The sequence below is a fragment of the Macrobrachium rosenbergii genome, chromosome 16 (genome assembly GCF_040412425.1).
Source record: "Macrobrachium rosenbergii isolate ZJJX-2024 chromosome 16, ASM4041242v1, whole genome shotgun sequence".
In the NCBI taxonomy this organism is placed as follows: Eukaryota; Metazoa; Arthropoda; class Malacostraca; order Decapoda; family Palaemonidae; genus Macrobrachium; species Macrobrachium rosenbergii.
The window spans coordinates 61,622,236-61,639,553 of record NC_089756.1 but is presented as its reverse complement, the minus strand read 5'-3'; the positions used below and the strand labels follow the sequence as shown (position 1 = coordinate 61,639,553).

The 17,318-nt window shown below is 33.9% G+C and overlaps 1 protein-coding gene across 1 annotated transcript in view; it reads right to left on the bottom strand.

The window, feature by feature from the left end:
• Positions 1–651: 651 nt before the first annotated feature.
• LOC136847476 (uncharacterized) overlaps positions 652–17,318 on the bottom strand; it is a 40,725-nt gene continuing 24,058 nt past the window's right edge. The window contains 3 exon segments of the mRNA XM_067119212.1: positions 652–2,674; positions 2,677–3,132; positions 6,367–6,454. Of these exon segments, the coding sequence (XP_066975313.1) occupies positions 2,006–2,674; positions 2,677–3,132; positions 6,367–6,454 (1,213 nt within the window). The 3' untranslated portion in view covers positions 652–2,005.

The window sequence follows — 17,318 nt, the reverse complement described above, 5'->3', positions numbered from 1 at the left end:
TGTCGATTAGCCAGAGCAGCCCCAATAATATTTCCATCTAGATCCTGTTTTTTTCTTAGGGCCGATAAAGTTCGTCGTATGGGCTCGACGAACTTATTATCAATAAAAAATTCCTCTTCGGTAACTTATATGAAAATATATTATTTCCGAGGTAGAATAATTGGATATTAAAGGACGTTTGTAGCTTACTGATTATACTTGTATATATATATAGTATATATATATATATATATATATATATATATATATATATATATATATAATATATAAATATATATATATATATATATAAATATATAAATATATAAATATATAAATATATAAATATATATATATATATATATATATATATATATATATATATATATATATATATATATATATATATATATATATATATATATATATATATATATATATATATATATATATATATATATATATATATATATATATATATATATATATATATATATATATATATATATATATATATATATATATATATATATATATATATATATATATATACATATTACGATCTCGCCTCTCGAGATCGACAGGTTCTTTAAAAACACAAGCAATTGGGCTGTAATGACTGACGAGAGGTGACAAACAAAGGAGGGAGGAGGAGAACAAATACAAAAAAGGTTATTATTAACAATAAAGTATATACACAATATACAGCGAGTCAGGTTCAATTTTAATATATGCAAAATGAGTCAGTTACCAAAAATTCCATAACTAAAAATGGCTCTGAAAGAAAATTTTACATCCAAAATGCATCAATATCAAAATTGAATAATTACATTAAAAAAATAAAAGAGGCTGCAGCAAAATACAATCCAAGTAATTAAACATCAAATCAATAAACACTTGAGCAGCAAAATTAATTAATACACAGGCAGCATAATAAATCAAAAACAACAATAAAAACACAAGCAGCATAATATGAACTACATAAACAATTTAATAAATACGTAAGCAGCATGCTACTAGTTACATTACAGCCAGAGTTACACAAACATCCACTGACGAACTCAAAAGAGCCGTCGAAACAGCCCCAAGCTGCTTGACAGGAACACTGCAGGACAACCCCGACAGAGTCGAAACGACAACCATCTCGTCCTCAAGCACAGTGCTGACGTCCTCCTATAGTACCGAAGACCGCGACAGAGCCGACACGGCAACCATCTCGTCCTCCAAGAAACGTACTGACGTCCTCCTCCAATTACAACGACCATGACAGAGCCGACACGGCAACCATCTCATCCTCCAAGAAACGTACTGACGTCCTCCTCCAATTACAACGACCATGACAGAGCCGACACGGCAACCATCTCATCCTCCAAGAAACGTACTGACGTCCTCCTCCAATTACGACGACCATGACAGAGCCGACACGGCAACCATCTCGTCCTCAAAAACTCTTCATGGGTCTGCTGCCGGGACCTGACTCTCAGGTAAGGATACCTGCTGCTGCTACCCCAACGGACTCGCTGCTGCCCTGGACCTGATTCGTAGCTGCTACGAACCTGACTTGTTGCTGCTACGAACCTGATTTGTTGCTGTTACGAACCTGACTGGTTGCTGTTACGAACCTGACTGACGAAGTCTGACGCCATTCAACAGACGTCAGCTCGCCAGTAAGAAAAACAAACACAAAAAGGAGGCAACAACCCACTAAGGGAACAGTCGGCAAACGATTGTTCCTAACAATATGTATATATATACAGTATATATATATGTGAATAATCGCGCCACCAGTAACATTAAAATGATTATGTATGCTATTCTATTCATATACACAGGAAAGACAGTCTTAGATGTCACCAGCTATGGGTAAAAGGGAGTCTACAATAAAAAAAAAAGAAATCATGCAAGGAAAATTGTATTTTAGATTACCATGATCCTTTAGATTCTGGCTTGGATTATACATCACCACTGCATTATAATCACTCATCCGGAAACAATACTTATAACTTTGTATGAAAAACCCATTTTCTCACTGAGGAAAGTTCTCCAAAAGATTCACAACCCTATCCATAAACTCACCTGCAGTATCATCAGACATACTATTCCTGTTGTAACCCAGGCTATAAGGCGAGTGTCCACGGAATGTAAATATGTGTAGTAACATCATATATGGTGATTTATGAATTGAATTGAAAATTAATGAATTTGTCATCTGCAAGTGTTCTCCCTCACCTGGTAACATTTTTGTTAAATCACCAACATTTGAGAGGACATAGTCTCGAACAAGGGGTGGGTTACCTTTGTAGTAGTCATCTAAGGAAACCTGTGGCATGGTCATTTGCCGCACAACATATTGTTGCATGACTTCTCCAGATTTTATCAGCCTTGAAAGCTTGTCATGGAGCATTCGAGTATATGTCCAAAAGTGATTTCGAACATTCACATGAGTTTGTATTCTGTGTGCATGGTGACGCCTGTTCAGGCCAACAATTGGTAGTTCATATTGCTTCATGTACCGCCGCATGTCAAAAGCCATGTTAACACTTATTTGATGAGATTCATCATGAACACCAGCGTCTCTTATCATTTCCACTAAAGCTGTGTTAATTAGGGCTTCAAACCCACTGTTGAAAGTTACTCCTTCACTTTTACAATAAGCATAAAACTTTTGTAAAGTATGTTGTTTTACATCATGAGAAATTGTCTTAGAATAGTTTTTCCCCCTGGTGGGGGAAATGCTTTTAGAAGCACTGGCATGTTATTACAGGCAAGTGTATCTTCCTTTAGTTCTTGAAGTTTGACAGGGTCTTCCTCTAGCTGTCTCCTGATCTTTGCATTTAGTTCCTGGATATCTGCATCAGAGACACACATGGCAAGGGGTTGGTTGTCAGGAGGTCGACCAGCAATGACATCGTTTAGTATCTCTACCAGCTTTTGGAAACCAAAACCTGCTGTGAAGCCATCTATGAAACTATGGTGGAGAGAAAGTATAAGATCATACTGGTATGGAAAAGCCTCTTTTAATTCTGGCAGAACACAAGGAGAATCATCAGATACTCGTATGAGACGAGCTTTCCACAATGGAGTTTCTCCAGATTCTATTGCATCAGTGCTGAATCTCTCAATTGTTTCTTGACGATCCTTCTCTTCCAGTACCTGTTACAGATTTAATCAAGAAAAACAGTGTAATTATAAACTTAATTTTAAATGTTACTTTTTTGAGTAAAAATTTTTGTCTAGGTTGTACAGTAACATTACACCCCATAACAAGACAGCTTGGATATAGTAAAACATAATATGTTCAAAATATATATATATATATATATATATATATATATATATATATATATATATATATATATATATATATATATATATTTATATATATAAGTATATATAGAATCTACTATTCTAATAAATAAATCTGAAAACATGTATATACACACACATACACACACACACACACATATATATATATATATATATATATATATATATATATATATACACACACACACACATATATATATATATATATATGTATATATATATATATATATATATATATATATATATATATATATATATATATATATATATATATATATATATATATATATATATATATTCTGCTTTTTTTGTTAGGTGTTTGCTTTCATCTTTTGAGTATTCTGACGACAAAATTTTGCAAGAGCTCCCTGACTCGAATGAACTGATATATCCTTGCACAGCATTTTCAGAGTTTGTTTTAAATTTGTAGAATGTAGATAGGTATTATTCGTTAGTGCAAGTATCACAGCTGTTACTTTTAAGGTAAGTTTTATTTTGTTGAAAGTTTACAAAAGAAAAGGGCATTTTCACTATTATAAACAATGGTTTTGAAGAAGCATCTTGGGTAATTGATTAGTATTCTTGTTGAATAGAATATCAAGGATCGAATCTTTATAATGAATGCTATTTTTATCGGCTGGTAACAACCTTTTCTCTGTTTGTGATTCCAGTTTTAACAGAATAGTCATTCAGAGAATAATTCATATTCCCTCTATTGATTATTCTTGATTCAATTGACAATACTTTGTTTACAATACTATGCTATATATGTTCAGGAGGATATATATATATATATATATATATATATATATATATATATATATATATATATATATATATATATATATATATATATATATATGAACAAATAGGACGACGAAAAGGAGGTGATACATATTCAGCTTTATTTACAGCCAACGTTTCAAAGCATGGCTTCATCATCAGGGCTAAAATAATAAATTTCAACCAAAAATTCCTGTACCTACAGTACCTAAACTTGATTTTTATGTTTCCTTGCCTTTTACGAACGATGAAAAATTTTTAACTACGCTGAGGCAGATTTTAAAGAAATACTTTTACTGTATCAATCCCAAACCTGTTCTAAGTAATCCAAGAACAATTGGCTCTTTTTTAGATTTAAAGACACTGTTCCTAACCTTATGCATTCTTTGGTGGTCTATAAGTATACTTGCCCGAGATGTAATCTCGGGACTTACGTCGGATCCACCAAAAGAATGCTGAAAGTGCGAGTTGACTCTCATCGTGGCGTTAGCCATAGAACAGGGTGTACATTGAGTAAGAAGGAGTTTTCTAACATAAGGGAACATTCTAAACAATGCAAAGCTTATATTTGCTATGACGATTTTGAAATCTTAGAGCAAGCTGCTGATGAAACTTCTCTCCATATCCTCGAGTCGTTAACCATCAAACAACTGGTTCCATCTTTGAATAGTCAGTCTTCTTTTGCCCTCTGTTTATTGCTTAAGAGTTCTCTTCGTCCTTTTGGTGCCCTTCTTGGTCACTCAATTTTCTTTCTTGAGGCGTTAGGTTGGTTTTAACTTTTATGTTTCGGTTTTAATATCTATATTTTAACGTTAATGATTTTACTGAGTCTTTTGTATTGATTTTAATTGTTGTTATTTTTGTATTTTAGCCCTGATGATGAAGCCATGCTTTGAAACGTTGGCTGTAAATAAAGCTGAATATGTATCACCTCCTTTTCGTCGTCCTATTGTTCTACGTATCCGTCTTGCTAGAAGTCAACACTTTCCCTGATTATATATATATATATATATATATATATATATATATATATATATATATATATATATATATATATGTGTGTGTGTGTGTGTGTGTGTGTGTGTGTGTGTGTGTGTGCCACAAGGTGTGTCTTATGTGTGTGTTTTGTGTGTGTATATATATACTGTATATATTCACAAAAATTAAGCCACAAATTTAATTCAATATCCAGTTCACCATCCCACGGCAATAACTTACAACCAGGGGGGATTCTAATGAGTAAAAGTTTTCCTGAAAAATAGTAAAATGGGTATTAAATGATATTTGTGGTTTAATAGTTGTGAATATAAAAGTCACGTGTAACAAAGTATATGATAAATATATATATATATATATATATATATATATATATATATATATATATATATGTATATATATATATATATATATACACATGTACATACATATATATATACGTGTGTGTGTTTGTGTATGTATATATATATATATATATATATATATATATATATATATATATATATATATATATATATATATATATATATATATATATATATATATATATATATACACATGTACATGTATATATACGTGTGTATGTTTATGTATGTATATATATATATATATATATATATATATATATATATATATATATATATATATATATATATATAATTTTTATTTACTTTCATATTAAAATGGCCTTATAATGGCAGAAGTATGACTAAGTTTTGAATAAGGAAATTTGATCATGAAGTGCTACTTGAAAACATCATGTAACATTTGCAATGAAGTCGCTTGAAAATGCAATGGGCGTTTGATTCTGTGATTCCTGTCACAAGAGGAATTTGACGTACAGACTTCTGTGGGGCTCGGTGGTGGGTTTCCAGCAACTGTTTTTCCTTTGCAGGCTGATAGGTAACCGTGGCCTTCCTGAATGCTCCTTATGGACGTCATGCACAGTTCCATCTGGTTCAGCCTTATCTCGCATGCGAGCGATGGTGTATTGCGTTGGTGAATCTTTGTGAAAATGTCTTCTAAATTGTCTTTGCACTTCCATGATGTTTTTGAGCTTCCAGTAGCACTTTATGATGAAATTTCTTTCTTCAAAACTTAGTCGTACTTCTGCCATTATTAGGGTCAATTTAATATGAAAAGAAATGAAAAGTCAGTGAGTTGTGGGTAGACAAACTGAGTACATTTTTTTGGGGACACCCTGTACATTGTTTATGACAGTCAACATCGACGACCACGACAGATATTAACATACAACACTGTAAGCACTACTGTACTTACTTCAAAATCAAGTTTTGGATTGGGATCTTGACATATCCAAAGCTGATTGTCTCTTTCCTTTATACAGCAACTGTAACTGGGAATTTTCCTGGAAAAAAAACCAGAGATTTCATTATACTTCAAAAGACAATATTACCTAAGGAAAATTTTATGGGAATATGAAAATAAATGTAAACATAGTGTTACGATCTCGCCTCTCGAGATCGACAGGTTCTTTAAAATAAACAAGCAATTGGGCTGTAATGACTGACGAGAGGTGACAAACAAAGGAGGGAGGAGCAGAACAAAACGAAAAAGTTACCTTAAAATTAATTTATTTACAAAGTTAAGTTATTTACATAATGTACAGTTGAGTCAAGGTTCAATTTAAAAACAAAATGAACATTACTACAAATGAATTAATTACATAACATTAGCAGCAAATATAAAAAAACAAAGATAAATAAAATAGAGTCAGTACAAAAATGAATCAATACAAAAATGAAATCAATTAAACATGAACCAAATCAATAATTACCAGAGTAGCACAAAAAAAAACTAAATCCATAAACAAATAACTTGGCCAACACAGTAAATACATTTAATAGAGTCAGTTAAAAATAATAATTGCATAACTCACAGGCAGCACAAATATAAAAATAACAGGCAGCAAAAAAAACATAATAAGAATAATGAAAAAAAACTGTAAAATAACGGAAAACCTGTAAAATAACTATTACAACAAATACGTAATTAAGCAGCCTAAAGGAACAGTACTGACGTCCTTCTTCAACATCGGACGACCACGACAGAGCCGACACGGCAACCGTCTCGTCCTCCAAGAAACGTACTGACGTCCTCCTCCAATGACGACCATGACAGAGCCGACACGGCAACCATCTCGTCCTCAAGAAACGTACTGACGTCCTCCTCCAATTACGACGACCATGACAGAGCCGACACGGCAACCATCTCGTCCTCAACAAACTCTCCGCTGCTCTGCTGCCAGGATCTGACTCGCAGGTATGGATACCTGCTGCTGCTGCTACTCCAGCTGGCTCGCTGCTGCCCTGGACCATCGGTCGTTCTGCCCTCCAGAACCTGGCTCGTTGCTGCTACGAACCTGACTGACAAAGTCTGACGCCATCCATCAGACGTCAACTCGCCAGCAAGAAAAACAAAGAAAACAAAGGAGGCAACAATCCACCAAGGGAACAATAGGCAAGCGATTGTTCCTAACAATAGTTTCAGCATGCATATTTCTAATTTACTTTGTTACCATTAATTTAGTTTTATAGTTCCAGTTTCAGTTTGTGTTCCCATAATTTTTCATGATGGTAGCACCCTGGGTTCTAGACCACATCACCACAGACCATCACACTACACATATATAGCCACACAGACTCACCTCACACACTTAATATTTGGTCTACTACAAATTCAAAGGAGCAACTAATTCAACATTCAGACTGGCATTAATTTGGTTACTGGTATATGTAGAATTGTCTTCTTCATCCCCTTTGCTATCCCTACGCTAAATGGTTGGTTGTCTTGATGCATCTTCTCCAATTATTTCTGTCAAAAGCATCTTCCTCTGCTAAGCCCCTCCTCTCTAAATACTCCTTCATGTTACCATGCCACCCAATTCTTTGTATTCCTCTGTATTTTGTACCCGTAACATGTGCCATCCAAGACATCTTCACTACTCCCTCCTCACTCACCCTCACCATCTCAGTCTCGACTCTCTTATGATATCCGTGATTGTAACCACGCTGGTACTTCTATTTTTGTTCATTTTTAGCCTTTCATGCAATTAGATACCCAATATCCACTGCAGCATCCTCATTTGTATTTGTTTCAACTTTTTAATGACCATATTTCAGAATCATGCATTGTCACTGATCTAATTACAGTGCAATAGATCTTTATTCACAGTTTATTTTGATTTTTTTTGTCACACCGTATGCCTGCCACTTAACTCCAGTGCCACAAAGCTGCTTTTATCCTACTTTCAATCTCCGTTTCACACCCTTCTTCCTGGCCTAAAGTAGACCGTAAGGATTTGAAATTCTCTATCTGTTTTAAATTTAGGACTCTTGTATCTTATATGAATAACTTATCCCCTCCCTGCTTGCTGGACACCACAGCTTCATACCACCCCATCACTCTCTAACCTTTCTTTGTAACTCTTCTTCAGTCTCTGCCATTATCACGAGATCATTCAATAGATTTTCATTCCTAATCCCTCAACTTTAACTTCAAATATTTTGGTTTTGCCGCAGGCTGTTAATACTGCTGTCCTCGTTCATTTCAACTAGCCTAACCAACTTTTCTGGCACTCAATTCTAAACACCAGACACTACCTCTCTTGTTCTTTAGTTCTAAGAATGCACAGCAGAACTTCCGATTACCTTCCAACCTCTTTTCCTGTAACAGTCTTATTATGAAAAGAGCTTCATTCCTATCTCTTCATCTATGAAACTGCACTGCTGTTCACTCCTCACTGTTTCTTGTAATCTTTATTCAAGCATTCTTTCTATAATCTTCAACAAGTGTTCTATTTATTCAATACTCTATTACCATGGTTCTCAAGCAGATTATTCTAGCGGCCGCATCGGCGGCCACGAGATGTTGCTGGTGGCTGCACTAAGTACAATCAATATAAGATGTGGCAATAAGGTCCCATCCTCCATAAATGGCTTCATTATAGGTACCTACAAGAAATGTCCAATTACAAGTAATCTTAAAAATATAAACAGAATGCAGACAATAACTTTCATATTAATCTTTTAGGTATGATTTAAAAAGAAATTCTCGTGCAGGCAATCAGTTTATTATTCATTATTCAAGTAAAACAGTCTTGATATTAATTTTTCAGATAACAGTTTTGAAAAAGGTAATTCTTGTACTGTTCTCTCCTCCAGAGCAAGCCTCAAAGATGCTTCAAGATTCTTGTAGACAACGGAACAGGTATTATACAGATTGAAACCCAGGTCTCTGGTTAAAGTTAAAGAGATAATAATAATAATAATAATAATAATAATAATAATAATAATAATAATAATAACAAAGCGTATGGACAGCATGTCACGAATCCACGGCACTGAAGGACACGTGTCATACGTATGAACAACCACCAAACAGGTATGATATGCTTTGTAAACAATGGAACAAGTATCATACAGATTGAAACCCAGGTCTCTGGTTAAACTTAAGGGATGACAATAATAATAATAATAATAATAATAATAATAATAATAATAATAATAATAACAAAATTAACTCTCTCTCTCTCTCTCTCTCTCTCTCTCTCTCTCTCTCTCTCTCTTATTTGAATTCTCTTTCCATTGGATGACTAAATTTCCCTTGGTGGCCGCATTAAATTTGCCCGGCGGCCGCATGCGGCCACCATGGCCGCACTTGAGAACCACTGCTCTATAACTACCATTCTCCACATTCTCTCCCTTCTTCCTCTTACCAGATTGCTATTAACAGTTCCAGTATCCATCCTTCCTACTTTCTAACCAGTATCGCCAACATTACAATTTGCACCTCGGTAGAACTTGATGCTTTGTCTTTTTTTTTTTTTATTTTACTTATGGCCTTCTCTAATTCTATAGATTGTATGTTCAATTCAAGCCCCTCGCCCTCCTTCTTCGCTCAGATCTCCTCTTTCATTTTCTGTTTAAAGGATGCTTATGATAATCTGACCATCTTTGTTTTACGTCATCACACTTTCGCGAGATATATCCTTCTATATTATTTATGGCACCTGACCCAGATCTTGTTCTTGTCTTTGCTTTTTCCTTGAGTTTGATGTTCTCTAAAATGCCCTTTTCACCTTCCCTTGTTCCTAAACTTTTGTTTAGCTCTCTGTAGTTTTCCCAATACCTATGCTTAACACCTTAGTTTCTTTTTCCTCTTTATATTGTTCCTCAGCACCTTCTACATGTCTCCCCTTCCAGTCCTTCAATCCTTTATAGTCCTAGACTTCCACCTAACTGAATCTTTAACATCTTATTACAGTAATAAGTCTTGCCCCCTTTAGACACTCCATAACCACTTATTCACCAAACGGCTTCCTCTGCACATTTCACACACGTTTTCACATCATTCCTAATATTTCTACTGTACCAGCTCCCTTCTCTCTTAAATGTTCCTAAAAGTTATCTTTCTCTTTCATACTTCTTACATTGCTCACACTATTCTCCCTGAAGATCTCATATATCAATTATTTTTCCCTTTGAGCTCTTGTTGGATTTCCTGCTTCATATCTTGATATCATCACTAGCAACCTATGTTGTTTCACACGTGCATCGCCAAGAATTACTTTACAATTTACTACACTGAAGTCTGCCTTCCCTCCTAACCATAAAGTCTATTTGGCCGTATATTCCACCAATTCCATACATTACTAAATGACTATCTGCCTTCACAAAACAGCAATTCATAAGGACTAAATCCTTGGTTTCCTTGAGCCTCCTCATATTCATTTGTACTCTTCCCAAACTCCAAAATTATTATTTTCTCTCTATACTTTACTATTCTCTCTATACTTTACTATTCTCACTACTGTTTCAAGTTTTTCCCCAAACATTTCCTTTTCATGCTCCTGACGGCCCAGCAGGGTGAGTCTGCTGAAATTACATTAACAATATCTTCCCTTACTAGTAACACTGCGATTCTGAGCCTGTCACTAACTCTTTTTACTTCTACCATTTTTTTCTTTCCCCTCTCTACTGACTCTAACTCCTACTCTGTTTCTTTCCATCTGTAACCCACAATAATGAAGTTAAACTTATCACCTAACCCATCTGTTTCCCTTTCTCTTCCACCTAGTCTCTTGTGCACGTAGAACATTTACCACCAGCCTCTCCATCACATCAACAATTTCTGTTACTTCCATGTCTGGTACCAACATTCCTTGGCGCTACTCCAACCTAAATATTTTTGCTTAAAATTTCCTATATCTGGTGGAAAATAGTGCCGTGGAGCTACGACCTAAGTGAATTCAGTGTGGCAGCTTTTTTTAAGCGTTCTGATTTTACTTCAGTTTAGGAAGATTAATAGTATTCCACCGTCAGAATTTAAAGAGTGGCAATACTGTTCAGTCTCTGATCTGTCATACACACAGTTTCCCTGTGAGCAAAACTTTTGTAACTGGGTTTTTAATATTTCCTTCTATCAGCGAGTTCATTGCTCCCTTACAGAATTCAGCCAATAATTTTCTTCCTTCCCTTTCTTTTCGTTCTGTGCTGTAGGACTGGGCAGAAATATTTCACTTTCAGTTGCTTTCACATTAAAAATTCCATTCTTTCCAAGCAGTGGAATCAACTTCAAGTCATGAGATGAAGTTGCCTTGTTTCCCCTCGATTTCAGCATCATTTAGTGAAGGCCTACAAGTTACCACACTTTATTTATTTTATTAATTTTCCATTCACTGTCCAAGAAAAATAAGGTGCATCTCAGAGAAAAGCAATCCAGATGCTGAGTGCAGTTGTTTTACCATACTGTCAGTGGAAGGAGTCTAACAATTCATTTTGTAATGCTCTGTGGATTAATATTTAGGGCACCCTGAACCCTTGTTCTGTTCTGTGTTCATAGAATTACCTTTTTGTTTTCTTTAAGAACACAAAATTTTTTTTTTTTTTTTTTTTACAAAAGTAATATCCCATCAGTATAATTTATGTCAATTCTGAAACAAAACTCCATTATAGAAGAGTTGACTATATCCTGATGACCTTTATCCCACTAGTGCATTTGTTCACTGTGAACTCTTCTCGCTCTTATCTGCGATATTACTTCATCCAATACAGTCTCCTCTTGCCTTCTCCTAATTATGCCATTCACTCAACTACCTCTTCTATTATACATTCCGATGCATACATTCCTGCTTAAAAGGGAGCCTCTTCTGTATATTTCAGTCTTCATACGATCATACTTATGTACGCTCAACAAAGACGATAAGCAACGATTTTCATTTGTTACTTCGTGTGTTTTTTTTTTTACTTAAAACACATAATCTCGTTATATTTACTCTAGAATATGACTACACAGTGCAAATTATATCATATGTGTTAAATCTGCAAAACTAAAACGTTGAGATAATTAATAACACTGTACAGTATATGCAAGAAGTAACTGAAATTTCTCAGATGGATTCGTTCGTAGAGATCTACAAGGTGTGGGTATCTTGTTGTGGCACTCCATCTCAAGACGACAATATTCACTCATTGTTATTACATCATCATAAGTAGTAATGGTAACTGCTATAGTTTCTACCAACTTATGTTCGTATTTCAAAGTGTTTAGTGGCAGTAATGTTGTGACAACTAATGTAAGTCGAATAGATGTACAGTAGTTAAAGCCGCTAGAGAACGCTGTGAAGAGCCTGGGATTTTTGGGCGAAGAAACACGTCACTGGATGTTACTTGATGTATCGACTGTCACACCCAGCTGACTTTGACGTTGCCATGGGTTATACACCCATTGCTGAGTGTTTATGTATATTATGCTCCTCTGTTTGAAAGGAAAACTATATTGTATTTGTATGTCATTCTTTGAAATATATGCTATTCAGTGTTGGTTCAAGTCTAAGTTCCCAGGTTCCCAGTTTGTTTTACGACGTGCCTTACTAAAGCAAAACTGGATTGCTTCCATCTTTTATCTTTTTAAATTTGTTTAAATTATTTTGAACTATCGTTTGTCTGATATGTTTCGTGTAATAAAAACGTATCTCGTTCTATTTCTTTACATTTTCCTGAGTTCAACCTACCATGATATATATATATATATTATTATTATGATTAGCAAGAATTCGCTAGCAAATTGCCTCCCCTCCCCCCCTCCTTTGTTGTTGTTGGTTGTTCTGTTGTGTTTCATTTACTGCCAGCCGGCCGATCGATAGACCATCTGTCTATCGACTTAAAACAAGGGTTTAAAAGATTAAAAGGCTCCCATTTTTGATAAAGATCTTTCCCAAATAATCTGGAGGTGTCCCCACAGGCAAAACCTCGCAGCAGGTGCAATGAGTCAAAACATCTGTGTTTACCCCGGCAAAAGCCCTTGCATCTCACCACTGGCTGAAGATATGGAAAACGTCCCCAACACCTGGCCCCATCGATGCCCCTTCATCCCAACCACGTGGCCCTTTCCAAAGTATACGTTTCCTCGTGCCCCTCGACCGCAAAAACTGCTCCACCGTTGGTAAAGTGCCCCTGCCATTGAAGTTTCGAGGAGTCCCCATTTCTTGCCCTTTACGGAAGCCCTTGCATTGTCTCGCCCTCGAAATCGCAAGTCATCCACGGATTCACGCGCCTCGGAAAAACTGAGAAAGTGCCTGGAAATTTCACGCTTTTGTCTCGTAAAATTTGCTTAAAGAGAAAGCCAGAAATAATGTCCGTGCGCCTCTTGCATCGGCAGTATTAATTCTTTATTACTCCTTTGGCACCCTCAGTGCAGCCTCGAATTCATTATTCTTTTGTCTATTTTCATTACTGGCGTATAATGTGCATATCTCTCATTTCAGAGGGATCCTATTTCGTGGAAGCTTCTCGGACTGTGTCTGGAATCCCCCAGTTTCATTCAATCCTGTAGGAATCTCCTTCAGGATAGTAATCTACTTGAGTTCCTCTTTCCCGTACTGATATCATTTATGTAAATACACTCCTTTAAATTTGCCCACGTGTTTTACGTAATATTTCCCTCAGTAACAAGAGCCCTATGCTCGTATGAAATTCTCCTTTGTTTTCCTCTTTTTTTACATTTTCCTGTACCCACGAAGTCAGAATCACAAGGCTAAATTACCTTAAATCGTTGCTGCCTGTCTCACAGAGCATATTTCAAACTAAAACCAAGGATAATATATATAATGTATATATATATATATATATATATATATATATATATATATATATATATATATATATATATATATATATATATATATATATATATATATAATATATATCTTTTCCTGTAATACTACAGTGTAATATGAATATAAGAAGGCCCATAAAACACTATTTAAACTTTTTTGAAACCATGTATGAATTAAGAAGGCACCATTTAAACGTTGAAACCTTCTGCACTAGCCCCTGTTCACTGGTAGAATATGGACAGGTGGAAAGTTACAATGGTATATATACAAAAACATAAAGGTGTGGCCCTAGGCCTCCGATGTTATGGAGGTGGCGTTTCTTAAGAAGGAGGAGAATGACCAAATTCCCTAGTGGTTTTTGGCCTCATTAGCTCCCGTTTGGCGATGGATCTGGCAGTCGCGTTTCTTGGGTCATCTTCCTCAGGAGGGGTTTGAGGATTAAGGTGTCGATGTCATCCGATTTCCAATGTCCTCCTGACAGGTTCATATTGTTGGTTTGATTGATGATAGCAGATTCCAGCATCCTTCTTTTGTACGGACAGCTACTTTTGAAAACCAACTCCGCCCCACTCCAGTTAATGTCATGCCCTGTATTTCTGATATGTAGGAAAATTCCCGAACTCTCCGAAGCGTAACGTACTGATCTTTTGCTCTGTTATTCTTTGAGAGCGATCTACCTGTCTCGCCCACGTAGATGTCCTGACAATTACTACACGGTATCTTGTAAACTCCGGCTTCTTCCCTTTTGTTATTTAAGTATACGTTAATGAGCGAACGCCCGATGGATTTGGGATAATGGAAAATGAAAGGATTGTTAGGCCTGAGTTGTTCGGAGGCCTTTTGGATGTTTTCATCATACGGAAGCTTTATTTTGTTGTTGAAATCTATTTGTCTGTTGTGAGTGGGACCCCTATAGTATATTTTATTCGCTTTGTTAATAGCCCTCTTGATAATGTGTGGTGGATATAGCAGTTGCGTTAGGTGTTGGCGGATCGTGTTAAATTCTTTATCCAGGTACTCATTTGAACATATCCTAAGTCCTCTGAGGAATAAGTTGCACCCTACCATGATTTTTACGGAGACGTCGTGGTAGCTTAAGAAATGAATGTAGGAGACAGCGAAGGTGGGTTTTCTATATACTGTAAATGCATACCTGTTCTGTTTTCTTATGATCAGTACATCTAGGAACGGCAGTTTTCCGTCCTTTTCCCATTCTGTTTTAAATTTTATGGTCGGAACTAGCGAATTTAGCCAATTAAAAATTCATTAAAGTCCCCCAGCTATTGTCCCAGAAAGTAAAGATATCATCTACGTATCTAAGCCAGATCATATTATGGGGTTTGATAGACGACAAAAGTTCTGTTTCGAAAAATTCCATGTACAAGTTTGCTAGAAGGGGTGATGGGGACTTCCCATGCTACAGCCAAATTTTTGTTTGTAAAAATTACCATTGAAAGAAAACACGTTGTTAGTTACACAGAGGTTGATAATTCTTCATTCTCCGGCCAGAGACTCGAACTCGGGCCTAGCAGAATGCTGGCCGAGAACTCTACCGACTCGTCCAACGAGGAACTACATACATATATAAATATATATATATATATATATATATATATATATATATATATATATATATATATAATATATATATATATATATATATATATATATATATATCCAAAGAAGACGACAGTCAACAAAACAGTTGCATATTTAAACGTTTATGTTACTTAAACACATATCAGTCTAAATTAATTCTATAATTTAAAATAAAAGCTAAATTAAAAAACGCCAGTTAAATTCTTTAAAATTACAACATACATAAAAATAAAAAGATATATTTTTTATAGTCTACCTGATCAATATAGGGAAAGACGAAGTATACAAGCTCACGCATGCCCATATATACTTATAGAGGAGATATATACGTTATATATAAATATATGATAATATATATATATCGTTAAATATTGTTTATATATATATATAAAAATGTTTTTATCTATATGATTTTAACTAGAAAATGATTTATAATATATTATATATTGAGCCAGTTCTGAAGTTCAATATATGGCTATAATATATATATATCAGTTTATATATGATCTTTTCAAACAAATAATTGAAAAATATCTAAAACTCAATTTATCCTTTTTTTTAATTATATATATATGAAGTCCAATATTTTTACAATATTTGAATGCCCAAGATATATATATTATATTCATATATTGCAGGTCCGTTATTATATTAGCTACAGAACTGGCTATATAACTAATCCTGAATTTTCTAGCATTAGAAATCAACTTAAATAAATATAGATAATGCTCTTAAGACAATTGTTTTATTTAACTAACCTTTGCCAAATGTTAAACGTCATGGGCTCTTTTAAACTGTTATAATGCTCTTCCTGCAATGGCCTAAGTATCAAATTTTGTATTGTAGCTTGTGGTCACGTCTTTCATTGACCTGAGCCTTTTTATGTATGTTGTAATTTTAAAGAATTTAACTGGCGTTTTTTTAATTTAGCTTTTATTTTAAATTAGAGAATTTTGTGTATTTTTCAATTTTACAGACTGATGAAACAACCGAAATTTCAAATAAATATGCAACTGTTTTGTTGACTGTCGTCTTCTTAAATGAGTTTCAAACTTTGGTTATATATATATATATATATATATACATTATATATATATATATATTATGTATATATATATATATACATATATATATATATATAATATATATATATATATATATATATATATATATATATATATATATATATATATATATATATATATATATATATATATATATATATATATATATATATATATATATATATATATATATATATATATATATATATATATATATATATATATATATATATATATATATATATATATATATATATATATATATATATATATATATATATATATATATATATATATATATATATATATATATATATATATATATATATATATATATATATATATATATATATATATATATATATATATATATATATATATATATATATATATATATATATATATATATATATATATATATATATATATAT